We start from the raw sequence: 25,295 nt of genomic DNA on the forward strand, positions 1-25,295 counted from the left end.
GCCGGGGCTTTCTCTACACAAGCGGCGACCCCAGTTTGAGAAATATTGCTTTAGAGTAACCAAGATACCTTCTTCCAATCAATACAATGTAAAAAAGAGAACTCAGTCAAATCTTATTTAAAATTCAACACCTGATTCCCTCATCTAGAAAAATCCTACCTAGAAAAAGTGACATAACCCCATAAAGTGTTTTTAAAATGCACAAAAATTTCCTGTTTGCTAGTTCTTTTTTCTCTTTTCCTGGCCTAATATCATAAGATATCTTTCCATCATTTATCAGGTCTAAATCACAACAGCTGAGATTTTTGGATATAAAATTCTGTCTGTTCTTTCCTCCATATATCAAATAAAATACTTTGATTTGATAACCCCAATGTTGTCAATAGAGTGACCGGACAGCAAATGTGAAAAACTGGGAGAGGGGGTGCGGGTAATAGGAGTCTATATAAGAAAAAGACCCAAAAATCAGGACTGTCCCTATAAAATTGGGACATCTGGCCACCCTAGTTGTCAACCCTGTATGTTCAAAAATCATGTCAGGCCTCCAAAAAACATGACACTGGCTTAAAAATAATATATTTGAGGTTCTTTTTATTTGCCTTCCGGTTTTTGAGCCTTTAGTGTTCCCTGAGGTTGCATTTTCACGATTTTCTCTGTAACTATGAGGGGTAGCAACTTACTTTCCTTTTAAATCAAAAGCTGAGAGTCTCAAGTAGTCACATGACTTCAGTGAGCTGGGGTTTTAAAACACAACACCAATTATTGAGAGTTAGCAACACCTCTAAATAACCAAGGTTTGCATTACCTACAGCTAGCCCATAAACTTAACTACATGATACTGTTCTTGACCTCTTGTTATAGACTGACATTTGTAACCTTCTCAAATGGTGTCTGATGATCCCCTGTTTTGCCTCATGAGACATTCTGGACTGCCAGGTGTTCCGTAGTCATATGCTATGCAAATCTACTTTTATCTCCAAACTTAAAACAAAAGAATTTCTCTCACTTATTTTCAAGCCTTTGGTACACTCTTCCAATGACATTCTGTTTATAATGATCACTGATTACATTATACCATGAAAATTATTTTCACTCCAAAGACAAGATCAATCCAGCCTTCTAAATATTAGTGAATACCAGTAATTTCTCATATTCTTTGACACATTAATGTACTGTAATCCAGGTAATCGAAACCAATCAGTTCAGAATCATTCGTACCATGGCTTGAGCCACTTGTACAATTCTTTAAAATACTGCTGCTGAACTACAACACACTGTGAAATACTGGATCTGAATGCATGTATACTGGGGTTACTCAACTCCACCTTTCTAAAGACCATAATCTTACCCATCCTCCTGAGTTAATCAAGAAATCTCACACCTGTGCATCTCATAAACTTTTTGCTCATACCAGTGCCAGTTCATAGCCTGATTTCATAATCGGCAATCTAGTGACATATAAGTCCATTTACTCATTATCCTGTTCTGAAGAACAATTTTGTCAATTAGCTACTTTATTAAATAAATTCCTATATTCTGTTGCATAACTGGATTCTACATATACTGGATTGTTGTAAGTAGACCTCTTACCAGTTACTTCTCATTATGATCATAGATGTTTGCAGAAGCCACCAAAGCATCTCAGCATTGACTTCAGGCTTGTAAAGCTTTCCAAAAACATTTTGACCGTTCAGTCTCCTTTACATGCTTATAATTTGAGTACAGTCAAATATTACAGACAACAAAACTGGATTTTTCTAACCTGTTACAAGCTCTCAGAAACAAACATTCAAATTAAATGATATTTTTAGATTACAAAGGCACTGGATAACCCACCATATATACAGCAAGACTGTGCATCACTTCCACGTCCTTCACGCTCTTCCTGTCCATTAACCGTGAAAAGCTCTTGGATTAATGCTGTATGTCTTAATGCACTTAAAAAAGAGTTATGAATAAAATGTATACCTGTAATCTGGATGCTAGTTCCAGCTGGATCTGTGAGCTAGTTTCAGTTGGTAAGTACGTAGTGAAAGATTTTAAGGGTTAGATGCACTACTCTATACCAATGACTTAATTTAGAACCCTCCAGTACATTCACCTGTGTCAGTCCAAATTGCGGAGGCAGTTACTGTACAAAGGACAAATCTGTAGACCACAATTCAAATCAACATTTGTTTCACAATTCACAGCCTGGACTGTGAACATATTGCTGTTTTAAGGAAATTAATAGAATTGTTCCATTTGCTTACAATTTTTTTTTTTAGGGCATAAACTATTCATGAAAGGTGCCAGACTGAGTGCATTGGAAACCGATGTTCTCTGTCCACAGAACAAGTACATCATAAGCAGTCTACTGTAAAGATTTCCTACACTGGCCTGCCAGAATGTCATCAAACCTTTTCTGGATGGACCACTTTTAGGGGCAAGGAGATACATCAGTTTCTATGCTGATTCATTCCTTAGCCTTTCTGTTGAGACAGTCAGCAATGATACCAGTTAATGGCAACTTATTATGGTGATTTTGGGTATGTGGGCAACTGTCCATTAAAACTGGATGAAGGCCACCAAATCATTTCACGCAAGCAGCCACTCTCTGAGGGTACCATCTACCACTCTCAGTCATATTGGAATCAGTGACCTAGAAATGGAAGGCTCTGTATCATTCCCTGAGCCATCCAGTTCCCCTCAAATATGTTTTTAATCTGTCTTCACATTAGGTTTATTCAAATCCCCAATATTGAAGTTGAATTCCTTGAAGACTTGTATAAGAACAATTCCAATAGATACAGTGATGAATCCACAAGCCATCCCCAAGAAATCTACCACACCCACATTACTCCACTCCCTAAAAAGGATGGCTGAGGCCAGCAGGACTAAAGTGGTGAACACGACGTAGTAGATGGCACCAAACACAGATGAGTCAAAACATTCCAGTGCCTTATTGATATACTTGAACTGAATGATGATGCTACATCCTAACACTGCTAGAAGAACCAAACAGAGGTACAAGGCTCTTTGACTTGATGGATTATTGTGGAAGATATCTTGAGCAGCCAGCCCAATGCCTTTTGTGCTGGGCACAGTGAAACTGCCCAACAGTGAGCAAATACTGATGTAAACCATAATATTAGTGGGTCCATGAGCTGGTGCTATCCAGAAGATAAGCAGGAGAAGCATGAGAAGCACTATGCAGAGGTAGCCCACAAACACTGAAAAAAACAAAGAAAACAAGGCAATGGCTTGTTAATGGCAAGGTAGAAACTTTTGCCCCAGGTAATTTATTAGAGATATTTAAAGGCTCAGTCATGAACCCCTAAACATAGTAACATATAAGGATATGTACACAAAGCTGAGGATTTCCTATCAACTAAAGAACAAAAGCTTTTGAAATTGGTTAAATCAATGTACAACAATGACAGTTGCTGTTTTTACCCTCTTTGTGCAAATCAAAAATAATGTGTGAATACCAACTGTTTCACACTGTAACTCGATTTAAAGGTTTTTTTAAAAGCTGACATTATATTCCTATTAAAGTCCCCTATGAAGAATGGTTGCGATATAACCACATTCATAACTCTGACCTGAATTCCACGAAGTACCTAAGCACATACTTAAGTCCCATTAAAGTCAATGGGATGAATAGGACACACTTAATTAGTTAATTCTGGTCTGGTAGGACTATTAAAGGCACAAAAATATTTCCTTTACTAACAATTTTAGGTACACTTTAGGTTTGAGTTTTAGTGAAACTGAAAATGTTAAATAATTCCCAGTTTAGCATCTATGAAGCACAGAGAATATGCCAAACAACTAGCAGGTAAGGAAGGGTTTACAAGCAAGTCAGTCCAGTGAATAGCAGTAAAGAAAAGGAACTTCACAACGTATTTTATTTGCGCATTCATATATGCCTCCAGTGTGCAAAAGCAAACATCCACTTGATACAAAAGTAATGTATATGCGCACCATCAAATAGATCCTATTAGATCTTAAAGCTGTTGGGCAAGAAGAAGTGCAAGGATTTTACCCACAAAGATTCAATTTTTGTTTAGAACCCCTTAAAGTGAGCTCCTGGAATTACAGTTTTGATTCTTTCCTTAAGAGGAAACTACATAAAACACCTCTTCATCTTTCTAGGAAACAGGTTACAAGTCTAACTTACAGCCAAGTTGGTTTCTTCACTTTAAAAAAAAAAAAAATTTATTTGCAGTTCTTGATTTACCATGCAAAAATGCAATGATTTTCATTGTAAGGAAAAACTAAAATGGAGAATTATTTCAAAGCACTAAAAAAAAAGAAAAAAAAAGAAAAAAAAACACACTTTTGCAAAGTTGCAAACTTGAAAACTGAGGCTTTATTTCTTCTTTAGATCAGATCCTAGTCCTTGTTATGGCTACTCTGCACCTCCTTGGTGACACTAAGCAACTGCAACATCACTTTAACCAGTTAATAGAGGATTCCGCCTGCATGAGAGAATCCTTAGGTGGTGCAGAAACTACTGTAGCTCCTATACCACCGCTCCCTGTGTTCTCAACCCCTTGGCATAGGGGGGCATAACCAGCATGTCTCTATATTCCATTTAGCCCCAGTTTATAGAATGGTCCTTTGTGGCCAAAGGTAGTTAAATACATTAGAGCAGACTAACTTATGCCAATAAGTGGCTGGCTCCTGGACAGCACGAAAAGCAGGAAACTACAAGCTCAGACAACCCAAGATCAGAGCCTTTGAATTTGTCTGCTGGCCAGTTTCTAACTCAGGACAGTTTACCACTTAATCCATGTCTATTTAGTTTTTTTTAATAAACAGCTTCATGAGAGAGGCTGTCAAAAGGTAATTTTCAGAAGTGCCTAAATCAAAGGGAGTTAGGAGCCTAATTCACTCAGGCCCTTTTCAAAAAAATCATATCTATAATTTCTCCTTTATCCATTATGTTGTTGGCACACTCAGGGAATTCTAGTACACTGAAGAGATGGTTTTCATGTAAGGAAACCATGGTGGTTTGTCTCCTTTATACCATATTTGCCTAGGAATGCAGAAGCCTTAATACCACTAATATTGCTGCTTTGAGGAAACAACTGTTCCCTTCAAATAGGTGTTCCTGGACAGTGCTACCATAATTTTGTAAGAGAATGAAGTACCTGGATTTGTGAGCTTCTCTTCAAGCTCAGCCTGAGTCGTTACAGTCTCAGATTTTGGGGAATGGATTATGAGAACAACAGACCCAGCACAGCTCAGCAGACATCCCAACTTGCCGAGAATGTTGAGTTTTTCTTTCAGTAAGTAAGAAGCTAAAATGGACCTTTCATAAAGTGGAAGAAAATTAAAATTAATTTAAATTATTCATTCTCTTAATACATATCTCTCAGCTAGGGTATTACTTGCCAGCCCTTCGTTTATTCCAAAAATAGTCTTCATGTAGCCCATTTATACGCTTCAGACCTGTCCCAAGACAGGGGAGGAAAGTAGAAAATAAATTCAGTCTTTATGTCCACTGAACCCTCCCCCTCTTAGCTGAGGGTACAAGGGGGCCAGGCCAACTGTGAGGCAGACACCTATCCAGTGCAATCTGGTGGGAGATTACCAATCCATTTCACATGGGCCACAAGCAGTAAAGAGGTAGCAATGATTTTTGGTCACTAACACCACAGGCTGGATTCAAACACTCCTCCCCCATCAAGCATCCAAGCCATGCACACCTGTGCCCCCGTGCAGTACCCGCAGCTACATCTCCAGGCTGTACATGTCTCTTCTCCCCCACCCAGCTACCCCGGCAGCACACCCCCAAGTAAATGGCCCAAACATACAAAATATACTGCTTGTTTAACTCCGTGTGATCATAACTGTTCAAGGCAAAGGAAGACATGATACCAACCCCAAACATTTTGCAGCTTGAAGTAGATGATCAATGCAGTTCAGATGCATAATTAAGGCTAGGTTTTAGTCACAGGTATTTCTAGTAAAACTCATGGACACGTCATGGGCAGTAAACAAAAATTCACGTCCCGTGACCTATCCATGACTTTTACTATATACCCCTGACTAAATGACTAAAACTTGGGGGCAGGCAGGGCTGAGTAGGGTGGCCCAAGGAATGCCGTGGGTGCTCAGGGGGACAGGATGTGTGTGGCCCGGGAGGGCGGAGGGGAGGAGTGTGGTGCCGTGGTAGCTGCGGGGGGGGAGAAGAGATGTGTGCAGCCTGGAGGTGTAACTGCAGGTACTGCGGGGGGGTGGGGGGTGGGCAGAGCTATGCATGGTTTGGATGCTTGGAGGGGGAAAGGGTGTTGCGCACCATCGGCACTTGGGTGGGGCGGGGGCAGCTTCCCTACCTGGTTCCTGGGAAGCAGCAACCTCCAGCTCCTAGCTTCACATGCTGCCTCTGCTCTGCCTCAAGGCCCAGTTCTGCAGCTCCCATTGGCTGGGAACTGCAGCCAATAGGAGCTGCGAGGGCAATGCATGCGGGTGGAGGCATCATGTGAAGCTAGGAGCTGAGGGACGGGAGTGCCTGTCACCGTTCCGGGGAGCCACCTCTCCCCCCAGGTAAGCACCACCCCAGACCCCAATCCCCAGCTCTGAGCCCCCGCCCAAACTCAAACTCCTGCTGCTGGGGAGCAGCAGGGTCTTAGACAGCTCCAGCAGCAGCTGATGTGACTGCTCCCAGGCCAGCTGCTGCAGAAGTCACAGAGGTCCTGGAAAGTCACAGAATCTGTGACTTCTGTGACAAACACAGTGCCTTTTGAATAATACACCAATTAACACCACCTGGTGGGAAAAACTCCAGGGAGTGCACAGTTTTGTTTATTTTTAAATACTATTATTCTTTTATGGTGGTTTAACAGTTACACACTGGATACTCTCAAAATATTTAGCTGCATATTATATTAATTTTATGAATCTTTCTCCACACACACATGCACTGATGCTAATGAAAGGCGTGGCAAGGGAAAAATCTTTGTTTAGAAAATCGGACCAAATTCAACAGGATGCAATACAATGTGTATTTGAGGTGGGGGCAGTAAAGGAGAGAAAGAATATGAAATAAACAAAAATAGAGGAAATCCAAGCAGCAGCAAAAAGGAAAGGGATCTATGAATGATAAGAGATTAAGCGTGTAGAAACATAAGAACTGCCATACTGGGTCAGACCAAAGGTCCATCTAGCCCAGTATCCTGTCTTCCAACAGTGGCCAATGCCAGGTCCCCCAGAGGGAATGAACAGAACAGGTAATCAAGTGATCCATCCCCAGCTCCTGGCAAACAGAGGCTAGGGATACCATCCCTGCCCACCATGGCTAATAGCCCTTGATGGACCTATCCTCCCTCAATTTATCTAGTTCTTTTTTGAACTTGTTATAGTCTTGGCGTTTACAACATCCTCTGGCAAAGAGTTCCACAGGTTGTGCATTGTGTGAAAAAATACTACCTTTTGTTTGTTTTAAACCTACTGCCTATTCATTTTATTTGTTCTTATTATGAGAAGGAGTAAATAACACTTCCTTATTTACTTTCTCCACAGGAGTCATGATTTTGTAGACCGCAATCATATCTCCCCTTAGTCATCTCTTTTCCAAGCTAAAAAGTCCCAGTCTTATTAATCTCTCCTCCTATGGCAGTCATTCCATAGCCTAATCATTTTTTTTGCCCTTTTTTGAACCTTTTCCAAGTTCAATATATTTTTTGTGAGATGGGGTGACCACATCTGCATGCAGTTTTCAAGATGTGGGAGCACCATTGATTTATAGAGAGGCAACATGATATTTTCTGCCTTATTATCTATCCCTTTCTTGATAATTCCCAACATTCTGTTCACTTTTTTGACGTCCACTGCATATTGAGTTGATGTTTTCAGAGAACTATACACAATGGCTCCAAGATCTCTTTCTTGAGTGGTTATAGCTAATTTAGACCCCATCATTTTATATGTATAGTTGGGATTATGTTTTCCAATGTCCATTACTTTGCATTTATCAACATAGAATTTCATCTGCCATTTTGTTGCCCAGTCACCCAGTTCTGAGAGATCCTTTTGTAGCTCTTCGCAATCTGCCTGGGAGTTAACTCTCTTGAATAGCTTTGTATCATCTGCAAATTTTGCCACCTCACTGTTTACCCCTTTTTCTAGATCATTTATGAATATGTTGAATGGGACATGTGGTGCAATTTTGATAATCTGTTTAAGTTGTTGATAATAGCTGACATTTAAACACTATTCATCTTTCTGGGCAAAGAATCCATCAACTATGTTTATTACACTTCATTAAAATGTGAGAAGGGAAACTAATGTCCACAAGCATTATGTTTTCCTGATGGAACACAAATGGTCACTGATTTTATTTAGAATCTACATTTTGCTAGTAAGTAATGCAGCATTCAAATAAATAAATAAATACAATTCTTACCCAAATGGAACGCCAAGAGCTCCTAGAGGAGTCACTAACACAGTTGGAACTGCAGTGTAGGCCAAGAAATTCCCAATTTGACCAAGTGCCACTGTTAAGAGAACCACAGAAGAGTTTTTTAAACCCCTTAGTAAATAGGAATAAAGAAAAGCTACTCAATGCTGGCTCATAACTACTGACCTGACTGGAAGATGAACATTACTGAACTGTTTAGTTCTGCCCATAACTTTTCAGTTATACAAAAACTAAATTTTCCAGCTGATTTTTTATTTTTTTTTAAATAAAGGCTTTCTGTTTGCAAAAGAGAAGGCACCAAGAGAGCATCATCAATAATTCTGCTTATTAATGTTCTCTTCAAAAAATTTTCATAATTAAATAGGGGAGAGAGTCAAGAGACTGAGAATTTGAAACCCTGTCATGGGTTGCACTCAAATTTCCTGATGTAGGGAGGTCTGAATTTAGGCATTCCATGTTCTATATTAGGAGTCAGCAACCTTTGGCACACGGCCGATCAGGGTAATCCACTGGCGGGTCATGAGACTCAGACTCAGACTCATAGACTCTAGGACTGGAAGGGACCTCGAGAGGTCATCAAGTCCAGTCCCCTGCCCTCATGGCAGGACCAAATACTGTCTAGACCATCCCTGATAGACATTTATCTAACCTACTCTTAAATATCTCCAGAGATGGAGATTCCACAACCTCCCTAGGCAATTTATTCTAGTGTTTAACTACCTTGACAGTTAGGAACTTTTTCCTAATATCCAACCTAAATCTCCCTTGCTGCAGTTTAAGCCCATTGCTTCTTGTTCTATCATTAGAGGCTAAGGTGAACAAGTTTTCTCCCTCCTCCTGATGACACCCTTTTAGATACCTGAAAACTGCTATCATGTCCCCTCTCAGTCTTCTCTTTTCCAAACTAAATAAACCCAATTCTTTCAGCCTTCCTTCATAGGTCATGTTCTCAAGACCTTTAATCATTCTTGTTGCTCTTCTCTGGACCCTCTCCAATTTCTCCACATCTTTCTTGAAATGCGGTGCCCAGAACTGGACACAATACTCCAGTTGAGGCCTAACCAGCACAGAGTAGAGCGGAAGAATGACTTCTCGTGTCTTGTTTACAACACACCTGTTAATGCATCCCAGAATCATGTTTGCTTTTTTTGCAACAGTATCACACTGTTGACTCATATTTAGCTTGTAGTCCACTATGACCTCTAGATCTCTTTCTGCCATACCCCTTCCTAGACAGTCTCTTCCCATTCTGTACGTGTGAAACTGATTGTTCCTTCCTAAGTAGAGCACTTTGCATTTGTCTTTATTGAACTTCATCCAGTTTACCTCAGACCATTTCTCCAATTTGTCCAGATCATTTTGAATTTTGACCCTGTCCTCCAAAGCAGTTGCAATCCCTCCCAGTTTGGTATCGTCCGCAAACTTAATAAGCGTACTTTCTACGCCAACATCTAAGTCGTTGATGAAGATATTGAACAGAGCCAGTCCCAAAACAGACCCCTGCGGAACCCAACTTGTTATACCTTTCCAGCAGGATTGGGAGCCATTAACAACTACTTTCTCTGAGTATGGTTATCCAGCCAGTTATGCACCCACCTTATAGTAGCCCCATCTAAATTGTATTTGCCTAGTTTATCAATAAGGATATCATGCGAGATCGTATCAAATGCCTTACTAAAGTCTAGGTATACCGCATCCACCGCTTCTCCCTTATCCACATGACTCGTTATCCTATCAAAAAGCTATCAGATTGGTTTGACACAATTTGTTCTTTACAAATCCATGCTGGCTATTCCCTATCACCTTCCAAGTGTTTGCAAATGATTTCTTTAATTACTTGCTCCATTATCTTCCCTGGCACAGAAGTTAAACTAACTGGTCTGTACTTTCCTGGGTTGTTTTTATTTCCCTTTTTATAGATGGGCACTATATTTGCCCTTTTCCAGTCTTCTGGAATCTCTCCCATCTCCCATGACTTTCCGAAGATAATAGCTAGAGGCTCAGATACCTCTTTAACTCCTTGAGTATTCTAGGATGCATTTCATCAGGCCCTGGTGACTTGCAGGCATCTAACTTTTCTAAGTGATTTTTAACTTGCTCTTTTTTTATTTTATCTTCTAAACCTACCCCCTTCCCATAAGCATTCACTATGTCAGACATTCCTTCAGACTTCTCAGTGAAGACCGAAACAAAAAAGTCATTAAGCATCTCTGCCATTTCCAAGTTTCCTGTTACTGTTTCTCCCTCCTCACAAAGCAGTGGGCCTACCCTGTCCTTAGTCTTCCTCTTGCTTATAATGTATTGATAAAAAGTCTTCTTGTTTCCCTTTACTCCCATAGCTAGTTTCCAAACTGACCACATAACTACATAAAATAACTGTGCTGCGTTCTAAAAATATTGGCTAGTTTTAGAAATGCCAGCCCACCTTACAGTAAGCCAGCTTTCATATTAGTTATTATCAATAATAATAAACAAAAGACATTTGGTTTATGTTGACCATCTGCAGGCACAGTTGCCCACAGCTCCCAGTGGCCACAGTTTGCTGTTCCCAGCCAATGGAAGCTGTGGGAAGTGGCTACCAGCACATCCCTGCGGCCTGCTGCTTCCCACAGCTCTCGTTGGCCGGGAACAGTGAACCACAACTACTAGGAGCTGTCGGGGGGGGGGGGGCATGCCTGCGGACTGTCAACGTAAACAAAATGTCTCATGGCCCCACCAGATGATTATCCTGATGGGTCACGTGCTGAGGTTGATGACCCCTGATCTAGATTCTAGAGCAGGGGTGGGCAAACTTTTTGGGCCGAGGGCCACATCTGGGTGGGGAAATTGTATGCAAGGCCAGGGCAGGGGGTTGGAGTGCGTGAGGGAGTGCTGGGTGTGGGAGGGGGTGCGGTGTGCAGGAAGGGCTCAGGGCAAGGGATTAGGGCAGAGTGAGGTACAGGGTGTATGAGGGGGCTCAGGGCAGGGAGCTGGGGTGCAGGAGGGCTGCAAGGTGCAGCCAGGGGGCTCAGGGCAGGGAGTTGAGGCAGGGTGCAGGAGGGTTTCTGGCTCTGGCCCAGCACCGCTTACCTAAAGAAGCTCCGGGGTGTTAGCAGTGCGCACCATGGCCAGTGCAGGCTTCCTGCACACCTGCCCTGTCCCCGGCCCCACGCCGCTCTTGGAAGTGCTGTGGCTCCTGAGGAAAGGGGAGGCAGAGGGTTCTGCATGTGCTGCCCTTGCCGCACCTTCAGGTACCTCCCCCGAAGCTCCCATTGGCTGCGGTTCCCTGTTCCCGGCCAATGGGAGCTGCAGGGGGCGGTGCCTGAAGGCAACGCACAGAGCCCTCTGCCCCCCTGCCTGGAGGCCGCAGGGACATGGTCCCAGCGGCACCGTTGGACAGATCCAAAGCCCTGAGGGGTCGGATCCAGCCCACAGGCCATAGTTTGCCCATCCCTGTTCTAAAGCAGGAGATATTTGGAATCCCATATAGCTAGCTATAGTGCCCCACAACAGCCCTCACTCTCACCGAGGGATGTGAGGAAACCACTGAGTGGGTACAGAGAGAGAAGAATATTCAAATATTAAATACTTTGTTAAAAGCTGGTGGATACTAAATTAACACACAGATAACAGGACATGTGACAATCTGTGCACTATACAATATTCAGGGGGCAGATCCTCAACCAGCGTAACACACCATGGAGCTATGAAAATTTACACTAGCTGAGAATCTGCACCTGACAGTCTGATATTAAAAAACGGAATTCCAAATTGACCACATAACTACATAAAATAACTGTGCTGCGTTCTAAAAATATTGGCTAGTTTAGAAATGCCAGCCCACCTTACAATAAGCCAGCTTTCATATTAGTTATTATCAATAATAATAAACAAAATCTTTGAGACTGAATGTGCAGTACAATATAGTAGAAAAAAATGGAATTTCAAGTTGTGGCCATTACTAGCACTTAAAATCAAATCATTTCAAGAAACCAAGCCTTTCTGCACTCTACTGTCAAATACCATCCTCATTATACTACTTCTTTATACTTAACTAATGTTTTACATCTGCAAAGCACTATACAAACATTTATTCATTCACCAAATAAGTTCACAGCTCAGTAAAGCTGAGGTACCTCATAAGGAACACTGAAGAAAGAAAACAAATGTACAAGATATGGAGTATGGTGGCATTATGCTGACTCAGTTCACTGGTGTTTCCTGTGCATGTAATACTGAATCTAGTGAGGTAGCCAGCAGTCAGTCAGCCCACATCTGTAAAACCCAAGAGTCAGCCCTCGTCCAGACTAACCCGCGGCATCGGCGGGTTAAAATCGATTGCTCGGGGATCGATATATCGCGTCTAGTCTGGACGCGGTGTATCGATCCCCGAGCGCGCTTACATCGATTCCGGAACTCCATCAACCCGAACGGAGTTCCGGAATCGACGCGGAGAGCCGCGGACATCGATGCCGCGCCGTCCAGACTGGTGAGTACCTCGATTTTAGAAATTCGACTTCAGCTACGTTATTCTCGTAGCTGAAGTTGCGTATCTAAAATCGATTTTAATTCCTAGTCTGGACGTGGCCTCAGTCATGATCTTTGCATGCTGTCTTTACCTAGGACTGGATTATAGTCCCACTAAGATCTGCTCTTTATTGAGCTCTCTCGTTTGTGTGCATGTTTTTTAAGCAAGCACATATGGCAGCTCTGGCTTGGAGATATTCAGAGTTGAAGGGAAAGACCTTGAACTAGAGAGAGTATGCTGGGTACACAATATTCTCCTTTGGACTCCCCACTGCTCAGTTGCTCAAATTAAAATTTGCTTTTTCATGGCTCAGATCCCCTGACTTTATGGTTGAGGTGGACTGCCAGAGCCCTAGTAGCTGTACAAAGACAAATACATAAGTATCTCTGAAATGCTACTCAAGTTAGTATTCTTCAGTATTTGTATTGTAGTGAGTCCTAGTCATGGAGCTGGAAACCACTGTTAGTCACTGTACAAATACAGAACAAAGAGATGGTCTCTGCCCCGAAGAGTTTATAATCTATGTTGAATTAACTCCTCAAACAGCCCAAGAAAATCAGTAATAATCTTGGCCGTGTTTCAGTATGCCTGAGCCAACGCCTTTGCTTCCTCTGAGCAGAAAATGATGAGTCAGCTAATTTTCTACATCTGATTCAAGGAGCGGCACTTTGTGACTGTGGGCCGGGCTTCACTACAGTGCTGCAATCAATGCAGAAGGGGTCAATTTAGCAGGACTAGTGAAGGCCCATTAAATCAACTGCAGAGTCATCTCCAGTCGACCCCAGTACTCCACTTCTCCAAGAAGAGTAAAGTAAGTCAACTGGAGAGCATCTCCCATTGACGCAGCGCAGCGAAGACACTGCAGCTATGTCAACTCCAACTATGTTATTCACGTAGCTGGAATAGCGTAACATAAGTTGACATACCCCCATCCTGAAGACAAGCCCTATGTCCCACTACAGCCAATCTGCTTGTAGTATGCTTCTTACTTTGGAAACAGCAGCATCATGTTTAGAATGGTGGACCATCTTCTGGCAGAACACATACAGAAGTCTCATCAAGGCTATTTTTAATAAGGTTTCTTTTACTGGGGAAAGCACTCTGAAACGTTCACATTGCAAACACTGGGAATGTGTGCAACGCTTTGAGTGTTATCTTGGAAAACCAGGTTTTCTTGGAAAACTCTCAGTGGCAGATGCCATTTATTGAACACACTCAAAGGCATCTTTTTATAGCTGTTACCACTTGCCTGCTGTTAAGAGCCTTGCACTACAGAACTATCCGTTCTTCTATTTATATGGATCCATCTCAGTAGTATTTGAGCTCTTCTTCTTTGAAGTCTGCAGTAACCCTGTAGGTTCCACCACCAAAAAACTCACCGGTGGTGTTTTTCTGGGTTTAGATATTTGCACTGAAATGGCAGCTGTAGTTTCCACAAGGCACTGTGGATATTTACTAGATTCCAAAGAATCCACCCTTCCTTGGGTTCCACAATTCTCTACCTGGCTCTTGCTGTTTGTGACTGGATTGAAATTCTGAATCCACAGCATTCTAGTTCAGTGATTCTCAGCCAGGGGTACACATACCCCTGGGAGTACTTAGAGGTTTTCCAGGGTGTACATAAACTCAGACATATTTGCCTAGTTTTACAACAGGCTACATAAAAAGCACTAGCAAAATCTGTACAAACTAAAATTTCATACAGATAATGACTTGTTTATACTGTTCTATATACTATACATTGAAACGCAAGCACAATATTTAGATTCCAATTGGTTTATTTTATAATTATCTGGTGAAAATGAGAACATAAGCAATTTTTCAGTAATAGTGTGCTGTGACACTTTTGTATTTTTATGTCTGATTCTGTAAGCAAGTCGTTTAAGTGAGGTGAAACTTTGAGGTACACAAGAAAAATCAGACTGCTGAAAAGGGAACAGTAGTCTGGAAAGGTTGAGAGCCACCATTCTAGTTAACTCTTTCCATGGTGCTTTTATAAGCTGCTAGATGCTTAGTTTTGACATGTTAGCTGATGGATAGTAGCCAACACACCATTCTCTTGAGCAATTTTGGCTTCACAAAACTCAGTCAGTTGGCTTACTCAGGGTTATGCTGACTCATTGAAAAAACCCTCTCTCTTTTTCTCACTCCTTCTGTCCAGATATTCAAAACAGAGGTCTCAAAACAAATGAGGAGATAGGCTCATTTTGAACACTATAGAACAGAACTGCTACTGCACCCAGCTTCCAGTGGTCTGAGCAGAGTAGCAGGGCTGTCAGGGAGCGGATTACAGACTCCCAAATTCCATCCCAACCCAGGTTCAAGAAGCATGGGGGGTACTCGGGAGACAGAGGAGCACTCTGCTGGCTTTATACTTGCTGCAGAAGACTTTCCCACATGAAGAGAATTCTCATCGAGGAACCTGGTGGTTTCCATTTCCTTTGCACCACTTGAATTGTGCAAGGAACACAACTGAAAGTCTAATGACTATTTGCGATTTACATACACCGAAGGAACCAGTATCATAGCAATACTAATTATCCAACAGATTAGATTAGAGTACAAAGGTAGGACGCCATCTTTCCCACTAACTGAACTGAGAATTGAAAATGCTAGCTACTCTGTATCTTTTCTTGGACTCCACATCAGCAATCCATTCAGTGTAATCAATGAGACTATTTGTGCGAGTAAGATCTGTATTCATCTCATACCCAGCACTGCCCAAGGATTCAGCAGGCTACTTTTTGCAGTAGAGTGACAAAAATTTACTATAGCTAGAAATGACAAAATACTAAAGGTGAAAGTTGGCTAAGTGTTTTCTGATCTAAAAAACAACATATAATAAGCAAGCCTCATGGTATGGAATTACAATTTCTTATTAAACTGCCTTTAAAAAAAATTGACCTTACTATCACAATTCACAGGTGCATCACAGGCAGAGTTATTGTGTGAGTGCTAATAATTTCCATATCAAAGGTTTCTTACATTTTGGTAGAAAGACAACTCTGAAGGCTAATGAGATGTGCTAAAATCAACACTACAATACATGATAGGCTATTTAAAATCCAATCATCTATGCTATTCCATTCTTTACATTATCTTACAACATTAGATACTTACTTGCAATAGTACCAGACCACCATACTATATCTGTTAAATATGAAGTACCTAGAAGAGGCAACATGGGAAGAGAGTGGATGAGTGCTACTGGAAAAAATATAAAAGAGCAACATTAAAGCTAGGCTAATAAATTATTTCCACACAGTTGTAAGGACATTAGACAAAAACTATGATGGTAGCTCAATGGTTTGAGCATTGACCTGATAAACCCAGGGTTGTGAATTTAATCCTTGAGAGGGCCATTTAGGGATCTGGGGCACAAATCTGTCTGGGGATTGGTCCTGCTTTGAGCAGGGGGTTGGACTGGATGACCTCCTGAGGTCCCGTCCAACCCTGACAGTCTATGAATCTGGCCTAACTAATCCTGGTATGCATTCTTGAACATCTGATCATTAGAAATTCAGTTTCAGGTGCTTATGAAATATCTTCATCTTATATTAAAGGAAGCCTTGAAATATCCACAAATGTTTCTGAAGATTCTATTCACCATACATGCCATTACCAGGAGATAGGGTTATCTTTCAGAAAATCTGGCCTAAGAGGCAAAGAATAATTTCTACAAGCCAATTTCACTGGGACAAATTTAAGATACTTACAGAGAAATCTGTGAGAGAAGATGTTTGGGTGTGGACATTTGGCAAGCTCTTAGTCTCCTGTGGCTACGTGATCTAGGCCTTCTCTGGGATTTGAACATGTTACATTTCAAAAGACATGGATGAAAACTCCAGACTGTTCCTTAACTGCCTGCCTACCAATCTTGAGACTGTATATTTTCATTATATCATCAGACAATTGTTATGGATTTTTCATCTACTATTTTACCTTAGACTTTTAACGTGGAATTTACTAGAGAGCTGTGATATTCTTAAAACTTGACTAAAAGAAAGGTATGATTTTTCAGGACACACTTTACAAATCATGAGTTTTATTCTCCTATTGGAGAATCCTAAAGAAAATCAATATTAAAAAAAAAGTTATAAGAGTCCAAGGTCCTTTATGAGTTACAATAAGTCCTGGACCAGAGCAAAAAAAAAATAGAAAACCATGTTAAAATAAATTAATGCCTGTCTAAATACTACTAAATATTTTAAGGTCTAATATCTTGCAGACCATCAAGGCTAGACCACCAGGAAAACTCTCAAGGAGCATAACATTTGTGTTTATCTGGGGTAGTCTGCAAGGTGTCAGATATTAACATCACATTATTCTGGTTATTATTTCCTGCCCATATGCCCACACTTTAGTTCTGCTCTTACTTTAGCAGATGCTCTTTTACAAATTGGTTCGATTTCTAGCAATGTTGTACTCATCAGCTGAAAGTTCAGAATCCCAAATGGCATAAAGCAATAACCTTTAACTCTAGGGGCTCCTAAAATGATGGCTGCTAAAACCACATCAGAATTGAAATGGGAGAAAAAAATATGACAGGAAGCACTAGGATCAGCTTTTGAGTGGGTGTCTAATTTATCAAATGTTTTACATTTCTGTTACTGCATATAAAATAAAAATGTCTCAGTAGTTGTACAAATTACACAAAATATCAACACTAGTAAATTAACTTCTCAAAACATGTGTCCTCCTACTGCTGTTCCTCTCCAAGCACAGTTTGATAGTATCTCACTGATTCAGTTTACTAGTGAAGCAAAAACTCAAAGAGGCAAGTACCATGCTGTCAATTATGGACTTAATGTAAAGCCTACTGAAATCAGTGGAAAGACACCTTCTGACTTCAATGAGCTTTGAATCATGCCCTACGTTAGTTCTGAGGTCCACATTCAAGCTATACTGGCCCAATATATTAAAATGGAGAAAACACTGGCCTCCAATCTTTTAGGATTCCACACTTCATATTTTTGCTACTTAATTTTGCTGGGCTTTTGTAGCTCCCTCTTGTATACAGAAATTAGGAAATGCTGTCCTCAGTAGGTTGGCACTCAAATTTTGCCAAGAAAAAAAAACAGTGAAGATACAAGTAACTTTTCAATATATGTTGTGACAATGTTATTTTATATATTTGACATTCAACTACCAATACTGAAAAAAAGTTACATTATGTGAATTTGAGAGTTCACGACTTTAGCATAATTCTTTAAATATGGTTAGGTTCCAGCTACACAGCAAAATGGAAATTTGATTTACTTGTGTGGAGAACGACAATGTTGTAACCAGATTACTCCCAAAATGTTTGTTGTGTAAATATCACTTGTGAATGAAAAAAAACAAAAATAAAACACAATCAAACAAAAAATAAAACTTGTGTTTACAAAGCATATTCCTGGGGGAATTCTGCACCACTGCGCATGTGTAGAATTCATGTCCCCCACAGATTTCTTTACTTCCCCACAGAAAAATGACTTTCTGACAGAGAAGCAAAGGAAAGCTGCAAGAGCAGTAACACATCACTCCCTAGCAGTGCAGGTACATTTTTTCAGGCACCACGAACACCTGGCAGAAAGGTAAATCACAGCAGGGCTGGGGACACACCAGTCAATGGCTCCTACCCTGAGCCGGGATCAGCTGCTAGCCCCAGCTGGGCTAGAAGCAGGAGAGGGCAGGACTTCCACTTCCCCTGTAGGGAGCGGCTGGGACCGTGTCAGACCCAGCCCCAGAAACCTACCCCAGCTGCAGGAAGCTCAGCATCCTCCCCTGCTACCTGCCCTCATTGCTCCTCAGCTACAGTGGGAGGGGTCACTGTACAGGGAGCTGCTCCCGCATCTGCCCAACCCCCATTCATCCGGACCTCCCATACCCAGACACCCCTGCCAAGCCTCACCCTGTATGCCCAGAACCCCACTAGCCCTCCATACCTGAACCCCACCCCACTGAATCTCATCCCTTGCATCTGGAGCCCCCTGCACTCAGACCCCCACCTCTGCATCCAGACCACCCCACCAGAGCTCCCTGCACTCCCTGACAAGCCTGAGCCCCCACATCCAGACTCCCACACCACTGACCCAATTAGCTGCACCCAGACCCCCACCCCACCATGTCCTACTCCTCCAGCACTGAGATGCCCCTGTTGAGACACACACCCAGGCCTCTCCACTGAGCCCCAATCACTTTCACCTGGAAGCCCCTGCAGAATCCAATTGCCCCTGCACCTGGAACCCCCCAATGAGCCTCTGTGCATCCAGATTCCCCCACACCTAGACCCCCACTGAGTTGCCTGCACTCAAACTGTCCCACACAGAATCCTCTCCCCCTCACTGAGCCACTCCACACTTGGATCCTGCCTGGTTGAGCCTGCCAGCCCCACACCTGGTGTGCCTACCGCAGAGGGGCAGGACCCCAGGGTGTTTCTGGGGCACGCCCAGGCCTTGTGCTATGTCAGGGTTGGGTGTAGCCTCACCACTGAGTCCATGTCCCGGGGTTGGGGAAGCTGTAGTGTGATCTACACCTTCATATAGCCAGTGGCCTGTGCTCCCAACTGCCATGCTGGAGCCTCTGCATTTATTTATTGACAAATAAAACTTGCAGAATTGTAAAATATTAGGTGCAGTATTTTTCATTTTTTGGCACAGAATGTCCTCAGGAGTAAAAGCAGCAGTGTGTTCAGGGCCTTAAAATGTCACACAATGCTGCAGTTGTGGAAAAGGCAAAATAAACTTGTTAGATCGTGCTGTCGGCTAGTAGTAATGCAGTTGCAAGTTGCTTGTTACGCTTGAATGAGTCCATCACAAACATATCAGACACAGCCTGATCTTGAAATGTGAGCTGGTCCTAGACCAGTAATATAAAAAAAAATTCTGGAGGTCATATCTAACATGTTCTGGTAATTTGAATAGATATTCCATAAGAGTTCCCTATTTATTTATTTATTTATTTATATACACATATATATAAATACAAACAGAATGTCTGCTACAAGCAACATGTAATTGATTACAGTGCAACACACAGTCTATGAGTTTCCTCTTATAATCATTCCAAAGCAAGGATCTGGGGGCGTGGACAGACAAATGTTGCTATTTCTTACAGACACATTCAAAGCATAAAAATTCTGTTAGGAAATAATTTCATGCTTTAGAAAACTGTGACTTCAGAATACACAAAAAACTGACAAATTGTGAATTTGTAATAATCATGTTGATTTGTCAGAAACATTTAACTGGGCAGCACAATGAGCTATTGCTCTACATTTTTCCCTTAGGAGCCCAACTTCACATTAAGGCTTACAGTTATATAATAAAGAAAAAAAAGTCTGGTGGTTTTATAATACTTGGTGGGCATTTCTCCACAAGACAAGATAATCACATAATTCCGCATAACTGGCAGTGTGCGCTTATGAGAGAACCAGAACAAAGAGGGGGTGCAAATAAGAAAGTTAGCTGGAAGTTGAAGCTAGACAAATTAAGACTGAAAATATAACAAATTTTTAATGGTGAGAGTTATTAACCATCTAGGGTCCTGGTGGATTCTCCCTCCCTGACAATTTTTAGAAAACATCCCATCTTGATTTAAGAGATCTGCTGTAGGAATTATTTTAGGGACATTCTATGGCCTGTGTTACACAGAAGGTCAGACTAGATGATCACATGGTCCCTTCTGGTCCTGGAATCTATGAAAGAACAAAATGGAGATTCATTGGTACAACTCTTTGGAAAGAGTTTTTACATCTTTCTCTAGCCAGCAACAAACAGGGCTTTGGAGCTGTGCTCCAGTTCCACTCCAGCTCCAGGCAAAAACCTGCAGGTCCACTGCTCCGGAGCTGCTCCGCGCTCCAGCTCCGGGCTCCGCTACAAAGCCCTGTTATCAAATGTACATGAAATATTACAAGACAAATATTTGTTTTTAAATCAAAGATCATCAGTGGTGCTGCAGTATTTCATGAAGTGAGCAACTGATCCATAGACTTAGAAGTACATTGATGACTATGCTTAACTCACCTTGACTGTTTCAGTTTGACTTCATATCTGGGTTTTGTTATTATTACACCTCTACCTCAATATAACGCTATCCTTGGGAGCCAAAAAATCTGCCACGTTATAGGTGAAACTGTGTTATATTGAACTTGCTTTGATCCACCGGAGTGCACAGCCCCCACACCTGGAGCACTGCTTTACCGTGTTATATCCAAATTCGTGTTCTATCGGGTGGCATTATATCAAGGTAGAGGTGTATTTCTTGCTATTCACTCCAACCATTGACTTCTGATATCAAAATATTTTAACTTTATGGGTGAACATTGAAACCAACTCATTTGACTATCCATAATCAGAGAAGTTTCATGTGCTGCATTTTAAGTTTGCTCAGGCAGCAGGACTGAATAAATTTCCATAACTGGATATCCAAATCAAAGATGTCAGTTCCCTAATATTAGAGCATGGATTTTTTCCATGTAGAGTACCTTCTCCATCCACCCTAATTGCTCCTAAAGGAAGAGCATGAAAGCCCTTGCTGGTTCTTTCTGCTTTGAAAGCTGATATGAGATGAAAAATCTCAGTAATTTAACGTTCAGGGGAAAGTTAAAGTCATGACAGAGAGGAATGGATTCCCTAATTACTTTCAGTAAAAGGCTGAGGGTTTATAGTTCTTCCCCTATCTAGAGTCAGAAGGTGGGCGAGGGTCCAATAAAACACATTACAGTACAACTTCTGTTGGTGAAACAGACAAGCTTTCAAGCTACACAGAGCTCTTCTTCAGGTCTGGGAAATGTACTCCCAGAGCATCGCAGCTAAATATGGTGGAATGGACTGTTTAGCATGAGTAATTAGAATATGTGCTAAGCAGTGGTTTTCAAACTGCAGGTCTCAACCCAGTAACGAATGTAAGACACTGAGTCGCGATGGCTCTGGTCCGCACAGCTGACTGGGCCATTAGAAGTCTCGTTGGCAGTGCTGCCTGGCTACGGCAGATTAGTCTCTACCTGTTCTAACACCGCCCCGGAAGTGGCCAGCAGCAGGTCTGGCTCCTAGGCAGGGGAGGGGCATGGGGCTCTGCGTGCCGCCCCTGCCCCGAGTACCATTAGCCAATGGAAGTTGAGGGGAGGCGGTGCCTGTGGGCAAGAGCCATGCAGAGCTGCTTGCACACCTCCACCTAGGAGCCAGACTTGCTGCTGGCTGCACCACGTGGTCCACGGTGCCAGGACAGGCAGGAAGCCTGCCTTAGCACTCCCACTGCGCCGCTGACCAGGAGCCGTCCGAGGTAAGCCTGCACCCCAACCCTGTTCCCCAATTCCCTGCCCCAGCTCTGAGCCCAAACTAGGAGCCCCATCCTGAACCCCTAACCCCTCATCCCTGGCCCCACCCCAGATCCTGCACCCCCAGCCCAGACCCCTCCTGTACACCCTGCCCCAGCCCTGAGCCCCCGCAACTGAGCCCTCTCTTGCACCCCAAACCCCTCATCCCTGGCCACACCCCAGATCCTGCACCCCCTGCCTCAAGCCCCCCCAAACTGAGCCCTGCACTCCTGTACCCCAAACCCTTCATCCTTGGCCCCACCCCAGAGCCTGCACCCCCAGCCCATAGCCCTGACCCCCCTGCACCTTAACCTCCATCCCCAGCATTGAGCCCTCCTCAAACCTGAAGCCCCCTCCTGCCCCCAAACCCCTCATTCCCTGCCCCCCCCAGCCCTCATGCCTGCACTCCAACCCTCTGCCCCAGCCCTGAGCCCCTCCCACACCCCAAACCCCTCATCCCCAGCTCCGTTGGGTCACGGGCATCAACAATTTTCTTCAACTGGATTGCCAGAAAAAAAAAAGTTTGAAAACCACTGTTCTAAGGGACCATTCAAGGTACATAGTGTCTGTGAGGACCGATACAGAGCCATTGCTTTGTGAAAAGTGTTCATCTTAAGGTCATAGGGTGTTTTTGTCTTTTATTGTTTTCCTGTGTAAGTTCATTTGAGAGCATAGTCTGGTTTCACTAACATAGTTGTTATTGGGGAATTTAGTGCACAGGATGAGTATACCATGTTGTGACAGACATACAGAAAATCCATGGTTCTTGAAAGGTGTGTTGTGCGGAGGGGGGTGTTCATTACAGCAGTGGAGTTCATAACTGCACAAAGCAATCACTCTGTCTGACCTATCAGTCTTCATCATCAAAGGAAACCTATACAGCACATTCAAAAGATGAGCGTAGGAGCTTAAATTCAAAACTCTTCTAGACACTCAAAATTACAGACTGAATAGAGACACTGGATTTATGGCTTGTTACAGAAGTCTGTAACCCACTCACCCTCTCTTTTTGTTTTATGACTGCAGAGGTGTTAATGGGCCACTCTCCCTTAAAAGGGGTACTAACTACTTACGCTAAACAATCTGTTCCACTTGCATTTAGCCACAGGAGTACCTTTCCAGACCTGAAGAAGAGCTTTATAGGGGGCTCAAAAAGTTGTAGAAGTTGGTCCAATAAAAGATATTACTTCACCCACCGTGTTTCTGTAGTACCCACCGTGTTTCTGTAATATCCAAAGACCAAGGTGACTACAGCTACACTGCATGTACCAACAGAACCTAACTAGAATTCACAGATTTGGTTTTGGCAGACTAGAAAAGAACCCAAACTTCTCTTTCTCTCCCACACCATTGCCATGATTTTACTATCGTTCTGTAGGTATAGTACAGCCAAGGTACTCAGCAGATCTATTCGGCCTTTTCAGCCAGCAATAACTCAGATCATAGGACCTGCACTCCAACTAATATATATATACACACACACACACACACACACACACACATTAAGTTTCTTATTAATTCACTGGAGCAATCAGCTTAAGAGGAGTGCAGAGACAAGGGAAACGGACAGGGAAGGTTGAAAGGAAAGAACATGAAGTGCAAGGACCCTGGTGAAGAGTTTAAGTAACAGTGAGGCCAGACCTGTTCTGCAGTAGCCACACGGGTTGAAACTGTCTTGCTCTCCTCTCTGAAGCAGTGCGGCAGCATTAGACAGAGCATCCTTCCCCCCGACCCCATGCGCTGAGCACCTCAGCCCGCCCCCCAAGCTATTCGAAGGGGCTGAGGGCCTCCCCCGATAGGTTATCTAGAGGGAAGGAGCAGAAAAGGACCCCTCCCTCTGAGGGAGCAAAGGCTGCCTCTGGCGGCGGGAGACGCTCTAGAAAGGGGAAATGCATGAGGCTGCAAGGGCTACCGTGTACGCCACGGGTGGGTGGTGTGTGCTAGAGCCACCCCATTTGCAATGGGGTGGCCACCAGCCGGGCAGGGGCTGATCCTCACCCCGGGCTGTGAAGGAGGCATTCGGGGTGGGGGTCGCGGCAGGGCGCCGGGGGGGGGGGGGGATTGCAAAGCGTTAAGACTGGGGCTGGCTTTTCCCCGGGGCGGGGGAAGAGGCCAAGGGGGGAGCCGGGCGGCGCCGCAGCCCCGGTACCTCGTCCTCTCGCCCGCACGATCCCTTTCTTCTGCAGCACGAAGGTGGAACCGTTCACCAGGCTGGAGACCACGGCCACGCTCAAGCCCAAGGAGACGGCGGCGGGGCCAGGACTCTGCGCGGCCCCTTCTTCCCCCGCAGCTGCACCCACCGGCATCCTCATGCCCGGCAGCACCGCAGTACTGGCGCCCCTGCAGCCAGCCCGGAACCGGCCGCGCCAGCCGCCACTCTGCGGGACCCGCCCCGAGCCGCACAGGCCCCACCCCCGGCCGCCGCTGCCGGGGGCGGAGCTCAGCAGCCTCTGGCAGCCGAGCCGCCGCAGTAGCGGCAGCGCCTTACGCCATCTACCCTGCCCGCGGCGGCGAGATGTCCCCCGCCCGCCGGTAGCAGCTTTGCTTGGCCGCCGCAAGTCCTGCTCGAACAAGCTCTGGTACCCTGGCGCCGCATTGCGCCGCGGCCTCACGGCGGAGTAGCATTATGACATCATGGTTGCATCCTATTGTCATGTCATGGCGTCACACAGCACTGGAATGCGGCACGACGTCATGCAGCCGCTAACCCTCATGACATAGGGTTGAGGAAGGCAGACAAGGTGGGTGGGCTGGTAATTAGGTGTATTGGACCCACTTCTGTTGGTGCCAGAGACCAGCTTTGGAGCTCCGTGGAGCTTTTCAGGTCTGAAAGAAGAGATCTGTGTCGCTCCAACATTTCTCTCTCACCGCCTCAAGTTGGTCCAACATAAGCTCTTACCTCAACCACCGTGTGTCTCTCATATCCTGGGACCATCAGGGCTGTGACAACACTGTTAATGACATAATATTGTCAGCAAGTTGAATCTGCATCTATCATCTTATGCTGGTGCTAATCACCTTAGCACCTGAACACTTCTCCCTCCTTAAAAAAAGGCAGCTGTGTCCCTCTCCTCCTTCCC

The 25,295-nt window shown here is 43.6% G+C and overlaps 1 protein-coding gene across 1 annotated transcript; it reads right to left on the reverse strand.

Annotated features, from left to right (window-relative positions):
* On the reverse strand, window positions 1-24,593 carry NIPA1 (NIPA magnesium transporter 1). The gene is made up of 5 exons (XM_050919676.1): window positions 24,365-24,593; window positions 16,038-16,085; window positions 8,396-8,486; window positions 5,139-5,299; window positions 1-3,212 (listed from the first exon to the last, which is right to left on the reverse strand). The coding sequence occupies exons 1-5, from the start codon at window positions 24,525-24,527 to the stop codon at window positions 2,701-2,703; spliced, it is 975 nt and encodes a 324-aa protein (XP_050775633.1). The 5' UTR covers window positions 24,528-24,593; the 3' UTR covers window positions 1-2,700.
* Window positions 24,594-25,295: the final 702 nt, after the last annotated feature.

Source organism: Gopherus flavomarginatus, chromosome 1 (assembly GCF_025201925.1).
Source record: "Gopherus flavomarginatus isolate rGopFla2 chromosome 1, rGopFla2.mat.asm, whole genome shotgun sequence".
In the NCBI taxonomy this organism is placed as follows: Eukaryota; Metazoa; Chordata; order Testudines; family Testudinidae; genus Gopherus; species Gopherus flavomarginatus.